General features: G+C 37.1%; 1 protein-coding gene across 1 annotated transcript; it reads right to left on the bottom strand.

Annotated features, from left to right (window-relative positions):
• Window positions 1-601: 601 nt before the first annotated feature.
• On the bottom strand, window positions 602-14,154 carry LOC119791925 (proteinase-activated receptor 2-like). The gene is made up of 4 exons (XM_038298313.1): window positions 14,077-14,154; window positions 4,516-4,710; window positions 1,627-1,802; window positions 602-1,524 (listed from the first exon to the last, which is right to left on the bottom strand). The coding sequence occupies exons 2-4, from the start codon at window positions 4,693-4,695 to the stop codon at window positions 981-983; spliced, it is 900 nt and encodes a 299-aa protein (XP_038154241.1). The 5' UTR covers window positions 4,696-4,710; window positions 14,077-14,154; the 3' UTR covers window positions 602-980.
• Window positions 14,155-14,522: the final 368 nt, after the last annotated feature.

Here is a 14,522-nt window from a genome sequence, read left to right as displayed (position 1 = left end):
CTGACCATTATTATTTCTCAAAGATTACACGAATAAAAGAGTTTTTTTAAGATATTGACCAATATAATCTATATATAACAGCTATACTGCATGTTGTTATTTTACATATTGAGCCTTTAGCTTCTTTATTTTGAGTTTTCAAGAAAAATAGAATAATTATTCAAAGGGCTTACTAGTATTTGATGATTAATTTTAAATTAAAATGCACAGAAATTCTTTCTTTACATTAACTGTTATAGTATAATATTTTTTATTTTACTCTTTAATTACTCGTTACCATCTATTCACCTCCTATATTAGATTAAAAAGAAATCTTTTTTTGGTATTATGGCTATGCAACTTACCTGGGAGCTATTATTTTAGCTATATTCATGATGGTGCAACACTTACTAAACTCTTTGTTGAAAGAAATCTATAATAAAGATTAGGTATCACTTTAAATCACTATGAACATAACATAATAGACAGCTCTCTCAAATTTGTTTAGTCACCTGCTTAGTCACCTTCGATGTTAACATCACACTTCCTGTACCAGAATCAGCATGAAATTCTTGTAAAAGGCCATGGACACTATACATTACTTGTCTTTAACCCAATTTATTTGACTTGTGTAGCACCAGTTTACATGTGATCTCGAGGCACTTTACACAGAGAATTCAATTCAATCAGTTCATAGTCAGAATGACTAAAAGTTCCTATCAAGGAAAACTGCTTCCATCAAGTTATTGGTTCTCCTGGATGAGCTCTAATTTTGTTGTGAACTCTTCAGCAATTACTTACTGAACATGCATTTAGTGACAGTGGGAAAGAAAAACTCAATTTGAAAAAGGATGAAACTTTCAGCAGAACTTTCAGCATGTCAAAGGATGAAAGAGAGTACGGACAGTTACTGACTGTAAAAGCTCTGTCTAGGAGAGAAACAGGACTACATTTAAAAACAAGCCCCACAGTAACCTCTGTAGAGGTGTGGATTTTAAACCTTAAACTGGTTCATCAAATGAAACGGACCCATCATCAATGTATGCACTGTTTGTTTGCAGATCAGCAGATGTTTTACAACAAGGGAGTGATTTTAAAAGCTTGTCGATGATTCCTTTTCTAATGAAGAAGTACATTGTCAAATCTGCAAGAGGACTCAAATTAAGAAAGATGAAAACTACTTTACTATAGATATAGCTATCTCTGGCTTTTTCTACCAGAGACCAAACGATGCTTGGAACAAACAACAATGTATAAATGAGCAGGACAGTGACCAGAATTGCTACAATTCTTCGTTTTTCATCAGCAGGGACACTGAGAGCTGCTGACAGCGCTTCTATGGTTCCAAACAAAAAGAAGCTGAAAAGGGGAAGAGGGATGAGGTGATAGATTGCATAAATAGCTTCTCTGACCTCATCATTAACATCACAATAGAAAGGGATGGCATAAATTAATGGCAACATCCAGACCACAAGACAGACCACCACCAAGGTATTGATGTCTCTTCTTAATCTGTACCACAGCGGCTTGACGATGACCAAGTATCTGTAACAGAAGTCTAGGTTTAAAAAACAATAGATTAACAGCACATTAACATTATGGCATAAAAAACTTGAAATATACATCAGTGAACGTTTTATAACTTACCTTTCCAAGGATATACAGACCATGAACCCAACACTGGCCATCTCTCCAAATAAGTAGATGCATTCAATGATTTTAGGGTCCCCTCCCATAGCCAAAGATGTTAAACAACACAGTTGAATCAGATCAGAAATGTGAAGGTTGATGATGTAGACCGGAGCAATATGATCTTTTTGTATCTGTAAAGAAGCATCACCAATTTACTAGACTTTACTCAAAGCCATTTATTAAAACCTAGCTGTGTTTTTACCAAAGTAATACAAAAAAAAAAAAAAATTGTATTTGCTGCCCCCTTTAATGGAGACTTAAATTTATTATCTATAATTGTCTATTCAAATTTCTGCTCTAGAAATTCTTTTTTATCTAGTCATGATTTTACAAAGAAGTATTTCTCACAAAAAGAACGGTCTGTACAACCACGATCATCTTCATCACCAATCCAAACATGATGACTTGATGAAATGAATGGAGTCTGGTGTGCTATTGTTTGGTTGGAAAGAAAATCTGCAGCCACATGACCCTTTCTGGAACCAGTTTGACCCCTGTGATGTAGAGCATCCAGCCTGCACTGCAACACGGGGAGAAAACCGTTCCACTTTTAATCCGGATTGCAAATGAAATATGCATGTACAGTACAAAGCTGCTGCTAAGTTGCCCTAGATTTTAAAATGGAATCATTAAACTATTTTGTAATGGAACCAATTGTCTCAGATAAAATTAAATTAACTGCCTTATGACTTTGTAGCCTCGTTATTGTTGGGATCTGGAGGTCTGTCCACTTTCTCCACCAGAGGGCGTACGAGATCTCCTGGAACCGGAGCTGATTGCACCACCTGTCGCTCATCTGCTCATCAGGAGATCCGTATTTAAGGAGGCGGAGGACTTCTCTCCAGTGCCAGAGTGTTTGCCAGTAACGGTTAGCAAGCCTGAGCCAACCTGCCTGTCTGAATCTCTGACTCCCTAAAAACCTGAACCTGATCAGTTTTTTCCTCTGTGCTTCCTGGGTTGAATCTGCCAGTAACCTGAAACCCTGAAGAGTTTCTCCGGCGGTGATCTGCCTGCCCGCTCTCAGAAGATACTGGAAGGAAACTCAAATCTGTGATCTGCCTGCACTCAAATTAAGCTCTGCCTCCGTCTAGCCCTCAGCCTGCCGACAGCCTCTGGAACCTCAAGGTTCCCCCCCTCAGCTGCTCAGTTCAACTCCAGAACAGGTACTGCCCTGCACTCTCTCATCCAGCTAATTCCTGGACCTCCACTAACTCCTCTGTCCCCCTCTGCAGTGAACCCACTTGTGACCAGTCCGTTCTCTTCCTGGACCTGATTTATCTGTGTGCCTTTCAGAACCCACTCGTGACCAGACGAGTTCCCCACTGGATCAGTTCATTGATTGTGTACAATCTTCTAAATAAACCTTTGAACTTTACTCCTGCCTCTGAGTGTTCTGCATGTGGGTTAGACACGTTAAACCAAACATGACAGTTATGTCTCTTTCTCCTCCTCCTGCATCTGTGTGTCTTTGCACTGCTTTCTTTTTTATTCATACCTTTGCTTTGGTGGTTGGCAAACAACAAATTATGAATTTATGCCACCAACTGATATTGAGTTTGGAACAAAATGGCTGAATTATATGTATTTTTCTTTAATTGACACATGCAAATTAGGTGATGACATCATACTTTACCTTCTAGCAACTTTTAGAAGAGCTAATATAGACCTTTCTTGCTGATAAGTTAATAACAGTGTTGCTTTTGACAGCCATTTTAGATTTAGTTAGTCTTCAGGATGGAAACTATTCTTAGTTTTAATCACATTTTAGTCATTACTTTATGTGATAGTTTTAGTAGATTTTAGTCGACTAAAATTCAAAAAGGCCTCAGTCTAAATTAAGTCAGTTTTATGTTGCAATTTAAAAACAGCTAACATTTACAATTTCAAATACAACCAGATTCTTTACCAGATTGACAGCTCTTGCCTAGATACTACAATAGCTGGGTATAGAATACTGCTATGCAGTTCATCATTGCTATTGGACAGAAAACTGATTTCTAGAATTCAAATAAACCTTTTTTATGAAATGATGCCCTACTTTAAACAAAAGTGCCTCACAACGGTTCACTTTAGACTTTTAAAAGTCTGAAAAGGGTTTGGAAAAAAATATAATAAAAGGCCTTTTATTAGCAGAAATCTAAATTAGGCAAAATCATTCGCAGATATACAGGTGACTTTTGGACTTCAAAAGATGGTATAAAAAAGTGCCGCCATGAAAAACCTTCAGCGATAATACCTATTCAATTATTTACAAGAATGTGTCACAAATTGAGTGTTATTTTAGTTTAAGCATCTCAAAATTTTAAGGTGGGACCTGATCCAAGATGAACTTCATTCAGCCACAAAACCTTTGGCCTTAGTCCTAAAAGAATACACCTAGGCCCAGACTATTTCATAATTATTACATCCTTTATTGTAGATCCCTTGTGTTAATGGAGAACCACTTGCCAAAAACATTTCCATGTGCTTGTCTTTACCTCCAATACTGAACTGTGACTGCTTTCTAATTACGATTTAGAAAAGGATTTCTTATATGCCCTGTGTTACCAGAAAGCTAAATTAGACAAAATCATACACAAATTTAGAAGGCCCATGAAAAATCATCAATGACAATAATTTTGCAACATTTGCAAAGATGCTTTACAGAAACAGTTACAAACTGAGTGGTACATTAAGCATCCTAAACTTCAAAGTTCAAACCTGATGCAAACTGAACCTTATTCTACCACAGAATCTTTGGCTCTAGTTCAAGATCAACATCAAGTGACAGGCCTTGATTTGTTCTTGAGTGTTTTATTTTTATTAGACATGTATTATATAAGGATCTCAATTAAACTCACTCACCAGGCAACAAACTGCAACAATCGCCAGAAGAGTTGATGGAAGACCAGTGCAAATGATGATTAATTCCAACAGACGCACTACTGCACGTACACCATTGATATTTTCAGGGCTGTCACCAGGTGAGCTGTTGTTGAAATCACTGCTTCGGTTGAAATTGGTTTGGTTGTAAAACTCATCCATTTCTTTGAGGAGAACCTGCAGATAGACATGAGATCATGGTTAGCAAGGTTAAGTTTACCTTGTGAAATTTGTTCCTGAATATTGTCAATACTCTGTGAAGCAGAGTCAGTACAGTCATTGTCCACTGTTGTGCCATATGCCATGATCATGGTTTTTGGACATTGGGAAGCAGTGTAAATATTTCATCTTGACATGATGACCAGATAAGAGAATAAAAGTTCAGTAAATAAGCAGCTATAAGAACTCTGCACCCCCCTTTCTCAGCCACAGGAACTTTCAAAGAGGTGTGGCCAACCACCCCCCTCTGTGTGAGGACAGAATAAACCACATAACAAACACACAGGATTCTCTCTTTTTCCCTGCTCTTTTTCCTATGAAGCTGGAGTCCACTTCAGCAGGGTATCTGCCAGAGTGGAGACCCGGGCCCAAAAAGACCCAGATCTCCAGAATAAATCATTATTGTGACCTTTTAGAGCCAAACCTTGTGCAACACATTTCTCTTGAGAATTTAGAGAGCCAGAGTGGAGAGAAAGCCTTCTAAAGCCCCATGGTGTGAGCCTGAGACAAAGAAACCCCTGGTTGCTGTTTAGCCTGACTGCTAAGCTGCTGCTGGATGAAACCCAAGCCTTCTAATGGACATGGACAAAAATGATTCCAGATAAACTTTGGTTATCAATCACAAGATCCATCTTAAACTGTTACACGGTTTTCAACCATGTTTCCCTTCCTCTTTGTACATAGTAGTTTAGTTTAGTTGAGTTTCACTAGTTTTAGTTAAGAGTTCTAAATTGAAATATGTTTTACTTGGAACAACAATAACAGCCAAAACAATATCTGATTAAATAAGATATTTACCACCCATACTGGGGAGGGCAATAGGCATCTGAATGTATCAGAAATATAAATTCCCAGCTGTCTGGGAATTGAATAGAATATAAATCCACAACATTAATGTGGCATCCACCCTGGATGGGCATTGAATATAAAATCCCAACACCAAAAATGTCAAATTATGAAATTCAATTGATACTTTGTACAAAGACAACACATTGGCTCTTTTAAATTTGATTCCTTTTTTGAATTTAGTATTAACATTTCTATCAGTTCAGTTCAGTCTATTTTTTTTTACCCTAAATTCAATCAAACATCTATTTACTATAATTATTTCTACACAGCAAAATAAAGTCATACTGGAGAAATTAGAATCTGATCCAATGAGGTTTGTTTATTAAAATAAAACTACCATTTGAAATTAGAACCCATGTACGCTACTATTAAATGTAATTTTTTTTTCATTTTTAGATTTCATTATCTGTTAGAAAAAGATATCAATATATATAGAAGAATTAAAAGCTATAAATCAAAACTTAAAATTGTTGGGAGCTGGAGAAATTCCACCTTTCTCCAGCAGAGTCCGCCGTGGATCCTCTGAGGGAGCCTCCTGCACAGCTGCAGCTCGTCAAGATCATCAGAGGATCCACTACTTAAGCTGTCTTCAGACCTTGCCTCAACACCGCAGTGTTGTTCCAGTTGGTCAGTGCTTAAGCCTAGATCCTCAGTGTAAATCCATGACTTTTGAATCCAGCTTGGATTCTAACCCCTGTGTCTGTTTTCCAGGAAACCTGTGCCTCCTCTGTGAAAGCTCTGGAAGAGCTAACCTGCCGAGCCGACCCTCTGAGCCAAACCCGAAGATTCACAGAGAACCTCCAAGCAGCTCTGGACTTGAGCTGGGTAACCCAAAGCCAAGGTCTGTTCTAAGTAGACGTGAGACGCTGAAGCAGCTACCGACTCTGCTGATAAACTCTTCTCCAGAACCAACAGTGACTCTCCCAAAGCTAACCTCAAGAACCCTCAAGGTACAATCAGTAGACTTCTGGAAGTCAAACCTCTGTTGGCAACGCTAACTGAACTGTCTCTCACACAGACTCCGGTGAACCAGAATCCAGGCCCCGAACCAGAACCAGAATATTCCGTGTGTTTGTGCAAAATAAAACTGTTAAACTTTCATCCTTGTGTCCGTCAGTGGTGTTCTGCATTCTTGGGTCGCTTTCAGTGAACCCATCATGACAAAATTAGGTAAATACTCTGTAAATATTTTGCCTTTGGACAGCTGTTTCCATTAAGAATTTATGTCTTTATGTCCAGAATTTATCTGGACAAGACTCCGCAGTACACCTACACCTTGTGGACAAAGGACATTCTTTTGAGGACCAGAATGTCCATATTCTGGATAAAGAAAATAGGTGGTTTGAGAGGGGCATGAAGGAAGCCATCTATGTTAAGAGAGAAAAACCAACTTTAAACAGAGGTGGTGGACTGAGATTCCAGATTCCAAAAACATACAATTCAATCATAGACATGATCCCTTCCAGATATCACCAAACCCCCCACCCCATCATAGAGGAACGAGGGACTTACCCGCTCCAGCCGGTGAACAATACCTCCTTAACGACCAACCCTTAACAATCATAGACAGGTTTCAGGTATTACAGGAGACAATCTCCCCCTTAATGGCAATCCCCCCTTTAACGACCGACCCCTAGAATCATAGACAGTTTCAGATATTACAGGCTAACGAAGGAACTAACGACCCATTCATCGGTTTCTATTGCATGTTTCCAAGCGATACAAGGCGTTGTCTATATAAGACTCAAACTCACTGCGGATCCAGACATTTGAATTGAGAAAGCTTCATGGAGAGGTGGCGAAACGTCTTCAAATCTTGAAAACCAAGTCCAGTGGATATTTTTTGAATTTTTACGGAATGACTATGACCTGGATGACTGAGAACCTTCATCAGCATTAAGAATTTATGTTTTACCAGATAACAGATTGATTTCTTTTTTATCATTGAAATGTCAAAAGAACAATTGTAAGTAGTGATGTATGAATTTAAAAGAAAATGCATCAGTCATTGATATTCAATTTCATTGTATTATCAATTTTATTGGCAGTTTTTATTCTTTATGTACATTGATTTATGCAGACAATGCTGATTGAAACAGATGTCAACACGTATGTGTTATGGTTGTATACTTTTCACGCTTTAACAATATCTCTCTTTCAGATGTAATTAAACATTTCTATTCAAAATGTAATTAATAATAATTAAATTTGTCAATTGGTTAGTAGTGTATAAATAAATACATTTTCAAAATAGAAACAAATATACAGTATGTGTTCAGATCATTTAACCCTATTTAATAACAGAAACTAAGATCATATCCACTTAAGACAAAAAAACAACCAATTTAGTCGCTGACACAGTATGGAAGGTTTCAATTATGCCTGTTCTTTATTTGCAATGTTACCACTCGGTTTACATCAGTCAGTAGGAAACAGACTTTTATAGATTTCAAACCTCTACTAATTAAACTCAGTTTCAAGCATATTATCTTTCCCAACACAAAGTTCTGAACATATCAGGACAAGTTATACATGGCAAAATATAGCAAATAAATAGTCAAGCTATTAAAGCCAACAGCTCCAAAAGTCAACATTTACAATGTGACACATAATCATATTTACCTTTAAAAGCTTAAATAAGAATTCTCCCACAAAATGGTCCTTTGCAGATTGTTATTGTCACAAAAACATCTAACAAAATGCTTATATTCGGCTGCTGTTTCTGAGTAACCTTCTCTGGAAAACAGAAGTGTGAAATGATGCAATGATGACTAGAAAAGTTACCAAAACCTCCTGAACATTGAATGTGGAATGGCAGCATTTACAGGATTTATAATATACATGTATATATTTAGAATTGCTTGTGTTATAAGAGATATAGATATAATGTGAATGAGTCAGAACATCTCTTCTATTACTAAAGTATTTAACAAAGAATAAAGGTGCTTTGAGAAACTAATAGAATCATATGTGATCTTTTTACGAAAACCAATGAGAACTGCATTTCGTTCCTCATGTTAAGAAAGGTCATTATGATGTAGGAAACTATTTTATGATAAAAAAGGAAAAACAAACATGTTTCTCGAGTTTGAGATAAGGATCTGCTTTTAAAGCCAGATCATTGTTTGTTAAATCCGTTTACTATTTACAGTTCCGTTTCCTGGATAGGACCCAAACTCATGGTCATGATCTGCCCTGATAGCTCACCTTAATTATTCATGCCTTTCACCTGCTTAACTCTGTTTGGTTCTTAAATACTCCACATCCTATCCACCTGGTTATTTCCTTTATATTCTGCTCAGCCCAGCTATCGTGGCCAGATCATTGTTCTAATTCTGTTTCTCCTGTCTGTCGGTTTTGTTAGTTTTAGTTATTTCCAAGGTTCATGTTTCCCGTTTCCAGTGGGAGATTACTCTTGAGCCTTTGAGCCTTTGTCTTCAGGCAAGTTAATTCTCTAAACAGTGGTGAAAGCGTTTCAGGCCACGCTTTTGGACCCTTCTGTCTCTCAACCAGCCTTCCAGGATTCCTAGAAGCTTGTTTTCTTCTGTTCCTGTTTGGGTCGGACAACAGAAAATTAAAAACAATCCACTGGATTTTGTTTCCAAGCTTGAAGATGTTTTGCTTTCCATCCAGGAAGCTTTTTCAATTCAAAATGTCAGGAATAGCGCTGAGTCTGAGGTTTTATACAGTAGCTCAACAAAGCCTTGTTATTGTTTTGAAAACATGCAAATTGTAAAAAGGGGTCGTTTGGCTTCTTTTGTTAGACTACATTACCCCATACCCATTTAAGTGTCGTTAAAGAAAATTGTTGACCTGGCTGAATTGACGAGGTCCTCGACTCTCCTGTACAGGGGGTGGGGCGGCAATGATAACAGAAAGGGATTAACTCAATAGCTACATTGTAGGTTTTTTAAAGCTGGAAATTGAGTCCACCCCTTTTGTTTAAGGTTGTTTTTTCTTTCTTAACATAGATGCTTCCTTCACGCCCCTCTAAAACTACCTGTCTTCTTTGTCCAAAATGTGAAAATTCTGGTCCTCAAAAGAATGTCCTTCGTCCATAAGGTGTAGATCTACTGCAGAGTCTTGTCCCGAGGAGGGCGCTTCTATATTTGGCCGTGCATCTGTGGAGAGCTTGTTTGGTTTTTCCAATATAAAGATTATAGGATTCCTCACTGCGCTGAACTGCATACACCACTCCACTTATTTAGGTCTGAACTTCTGATCAGCTGTGGATTCTTGGATTGTTGGACTGTTGGCATGTTCTCCGGAGCTGCAGCATTGGAGACACTCGGGACGCCTCGACAGCATTTCATTGGCAGCACAATAATCAGCACGCTCATTATTGAGAGGATGGACTGTGAGGATGTCAGTGATTGGGTGCCCCCCCCCCTTTTTCTGCAGTCACCACGGTTGCATTTCCAAAGCCCCGCGCTTTAATTCTGTTCTGTCCATTTATGTTTTTGTTTTAATAAATGTTTTGAACTTTCCTACTGACTGTCTCACCTTGAATACTGGATCCACCTGGTTTTATGAAACTCATTGAATTTGGGAAAAAATTCTTTCCAGGTTTTTGAGAAGTTTAAAATGACTCATACCCTAGGAGTATTATGTTTCATCTTTTGAGTGTGCTTCTTCTAGCCTGATGCCAAATATATGCCAAATTTATATATTTAGTTCAATTTAAATTCCACACAGTACCCACCTGGAAAGTCTTCTGTTAAAAGTGTTTGCAAAAGGGAGGGACATTCAGTACGCTTCTTTAAACTGATTGGGTAAATCACAGATGGCCGCCTGCCTCCCATGTGGAGATTTAAGCCAATCACAGCAGCAGTACCTGCTGTGACCTATCATGATTTGTTTCCCCACTAGTCAAGTAGACTAATAAATCAAACTCACATATGTAAAGATACACATCTGATTTGTTGACTTCTTGTCAGCAAACAGTTAATGGGTGAATGATAACAATTTCAATTTCAAAGAAATAGCAAGTCATAGCATGACAACATTATTTCCGGGCTTTATTGACTTTATTGATCTATATAGTGCATCCTCATATGACAGCTTTTTTTTTTATAATGCAGGGTTATTGCATAGGGCGTTTACATGGGTATTTATACAGGTGGATAATTTTATATCTATAGTTATTGCACTGAGTGTCAAATATAGAGAAACAGAGTATCAAATTGTAATTGCACATTATACATTGCATAAGTTTTTGCCATTGTAGTGTCCCATTGTAGAGTCTGATGGCAGCAGGGATGATAGACCTGCGGTAGCGATGCTTTTTTACAAACAGGTTGTAAAAGTTTTTCACTAAAGGAGCTGCTCCGCTGCTCTACAGTCTGCTGCAGAAGCTGGAAGGTGTTTCCCATGATGGATGTAAGCTTGGACAGCAGCCTCCTCTCAGCTACTTCCTCAACTGAGTCGAATAATGTATTGCACATGTAATTTGGGCTTACAGTTATTTGCTTTTCCATTTGGGTATGCAAAATAGGCGAGAATTTCCTAAAATGAGGTGGATGTTAAGTTAAAAATTGCCTTAAGGCAGATGGCCGCTCACACTGAGCCTGGTTCTGCTGGAAGGTTTCTTCCTGCACTGCAAAAACGCTCTAGAAATAAGTAAAAATGTCTTAAATTAAGTGTATTCACCCTTAATTTGAGTAGGTAAATGAGATAGTTTGCCAATGGAATGAGTAATTTTACTCTTACAATAAGATAATTAGATAAAATGCACTTGAAATAAGACAATGCAATTGTGTTTTCTTATTTTTAAGGGAAAATTGTCTTGTTCCATTGGAAAAATGTCTCTTTTACCTTCTCAATCCAAGAACAAATGCACTTATTTTAAGAAAGAAAAACTTATCTAGATTTAGATTTTTTTGTCGTGTATTAAAAGGGAGTTTTTCCTCTCCACTGTCGCTACAAGCATGCTTAGTGTGAGGGATTGCTGAAGAGTCAATGAGTCGATGCAATCAACTGGTTTTCCTTAGAAAACTTTTAATCAATTTGACTGGATGATCTGGTGAACTGTAAAGTACATTGAGAAGACATTTGTTGTGAATTGGCGCTTTATAAATAAACTACATTGAATTGAATTGAACTTGTATGTTGTCATGTACTTGTGTGCTCTGAAAACATAATCAGCCTCAGCCCTAGCAGTGTTTCAGTTCACAAGAACACAAAACGAATGAACAAAGTCCCAGGATGTTGTTCTCGCTCCTCCCTCTTTACCAAGCATGCATCAAAGCAGACTTGTGTGTTCTCTAGACTGACAGCTATCCCAGCATGCATCGTGGCAGCAGCTGCTTCCAGAGTTCCGTAATTAAATGCACTGTTGTGATTAATAATTGCATTATTGTGATTGTTTAATAAGCTTTTCTGTTTTTTGGCAGGCAGAAATTTGACACCGTATTAAAATCAGAAATGACTTATCCTGTCATGAAAAACAAGCTAATGATTGGTGACCACTGAGAAGGACTTGCATTGTATTTACAAGTAGCACTGTACCTTGCAAAACTAAGAAATAACACATTTCCTAAAGAATTAAGGGCAACAGGCTGTAAATGTCTTGCTTTACCAAATCAATTAACCATTTAATGGTTTTGGACGGCGGAGGTGCTGGGTATTTTAGGGTTAGAGGGTGGACAGGTGACTTATGGGACCGAATTCCTTTTTAATAATTTAATCTAAAAAACATTTTGATATCAAAACAAATCTTTGGATGAAAACTACTTTAAACTGTATTATTATAAGGGATTTATAAAATTCTATAATTGTTTTGTGTCATAATTAGAACTTGATTTTTGAGAAAACAAAAGGGGAAGAGGCAATTAAACCGTGTTTCATTTAAACAAGCTTTAATTATCAAAAGTTCATTTTCTAATTACTTTTATACTTATGCTCTAGGGCTGGGCGATAATTCAATAACGATATATATCGATCGATAGACGTGTGGCGCAATAGAAAAAAATAGTGTCGATAAAAGTTCTATAAAGAAACGCAGTTTTCCTTCCTTCTCATTGTAGCCTATCATGTAGGTTTATGCTAGTCACTACTTCCTCCCAACCAATCACAATCACGGACCCAGACACGCCGTCACCAAGCGTCGCCCTCTTAAACCACAACACAGAGCACATGAAGATGTCGCAGCAACGAGAGGCGGAGGAAATTGTTCCAAAGAAGGGTTTTTGTAGTTCGCCAGTTTGGCAGTATTTCAGTCACGGCAAGTCGGACAAAAAACAAACCACAGTCATCTGGAAAATGTGTCGGGAACCAGTGAAAACCAGTCTGATAACACAACCAACTTTTTTTTAATCAACTCAGCCGCTCACACCCGCAGGAGTACGAGCTGTTTAGGCCCCGGGGCGGCTCTCCTCCGAGGGATCTTCAGGAATTTCGGGAAGAAAAAAAAAGTACATTTTATATATATATATATATATATATATATATATATATATATATATATATATATATATATATATATATATATATATTTTTTTTTTTTTTTTAGAACTATGTGGGAAACAGCCCAGAACTGAACGTATATATATATATATATATATATATATATATATATATATATATATATACGTTCAGTTCTGGGCTGTTTCCCACATAGTTCTAAAAATTGAGAGAAAAATGCTAAGGGGCCAGAAACTTCAAAGTAATAACTCAGGTTAAAGCAGGAAACTAAGCTGAACCATAACGAGGTGCCAGCAGCACCTCTAGAAGAAAACGGGTGAGAAAAAATACCCCATAGAAATGCTAGAATAAAGGGTGAGTTGATTTTTTGGGGGGGGGTTTGTTCTTGTTGAGTGGAGTTTACATGGTAGCCTAGTCCTACAATCTTTTAATTACCACAAGCTGGTGGTGTACTATTCCCACCCAAATAGGGTATTCTATTTATTTATTTGTTATATTTATTTTGGTCACTTTTCTGGTCACTTTAGTTTATTCTTTGTCAGCATTTAATACATAACTCAGGTCTCTTAAGCTATTTTTCTTTAAAACAATTCTGTTATGGTTAAAAAAGTTGATTAAATAAATATTTAATTGAAAGTCTGTGTTTGTGTTCTTTATTAAAATTAAATCATTTAGCTATATCATAAAAAGTCCAGGCAGACCTGCACATGAAATATGGTTTCAAATCTTTTCAATAATTATTGATATCGATCAATATGCATTTTTTTTTTTATCGATAAGCTTTTTTTCTATATCGTCCAGCTCTATTATGCTCGTGATCATGGCATACATCATGGCACTGAAACCCAGGATTTAGAAGTCCTAAGTGCCAAAGTTAGTAGGAATGATCCAAGAATGACTGATTAATTTATCTGTGATAAAATAATAATTTAAGTGTTTCGAAATAATTTCATTTAAACAGAAAAGGCCTTTGTATCATTCTGATAAAACTTAAACCTAAAAGATGAACTTCAATATCTATTTTCTGACAATAATAATAAATAGTTTACTCACCACTTTGTTGCAGAGGATATTTATCTGTTGAGTAACCCAGCAGGTGAAATCAGCAGCTTTTCAATGTTGAGACAATGGTAGGATTATTGAGTGGATTTTAAAACGCAGTCCTTTTACAGCAGCTTTTTTTTTTTTTTTCGGTGGTTATCTTGATTAACTTCAGAGCCTCACTGTGGTGATAAGAGTGGCAGGAAGCTCAGATATGTTTAAAATGCAGCATGACACTTTTTGAAAAAGCTCCGCCTCTTGACATATTTAGGCTTTCACAAAACAAAAAATGTATTTCCAATATGTGTGTTAAATCAGGAGGTCCAATAGTTTTGTCAATGCAATGTTTTTCTAGACAGCCTTCATCTTTGCCATACTATAACATTTTTGATAGTTTATATTTTGTTTCTATTAATACGCTGGTCCTAACTCAAAACAACTGTTGTCTTCATTGTTAC

The sequence above is a fragment of the Cyprinodon tularosa genome, unplaced genomic scaffold (genome assembly GCF_016077235.1).
Source record: "Cyprinodon tularosa strain WSP-4 unplaced genomic scaffold, ASM1607723v1 ctg406, whole genome shotgun sequence".
Lineage (NCBI taxonomy): Eukaryota > Metazoa > Chordata > Actinopteri > Cyprinodontiformes > Cyprinodontidae > Cyprinodon > Cyprinodon tularosa.
This window is presented reverse-complemented; position numbering and strand designations above follow the sequence as displayed.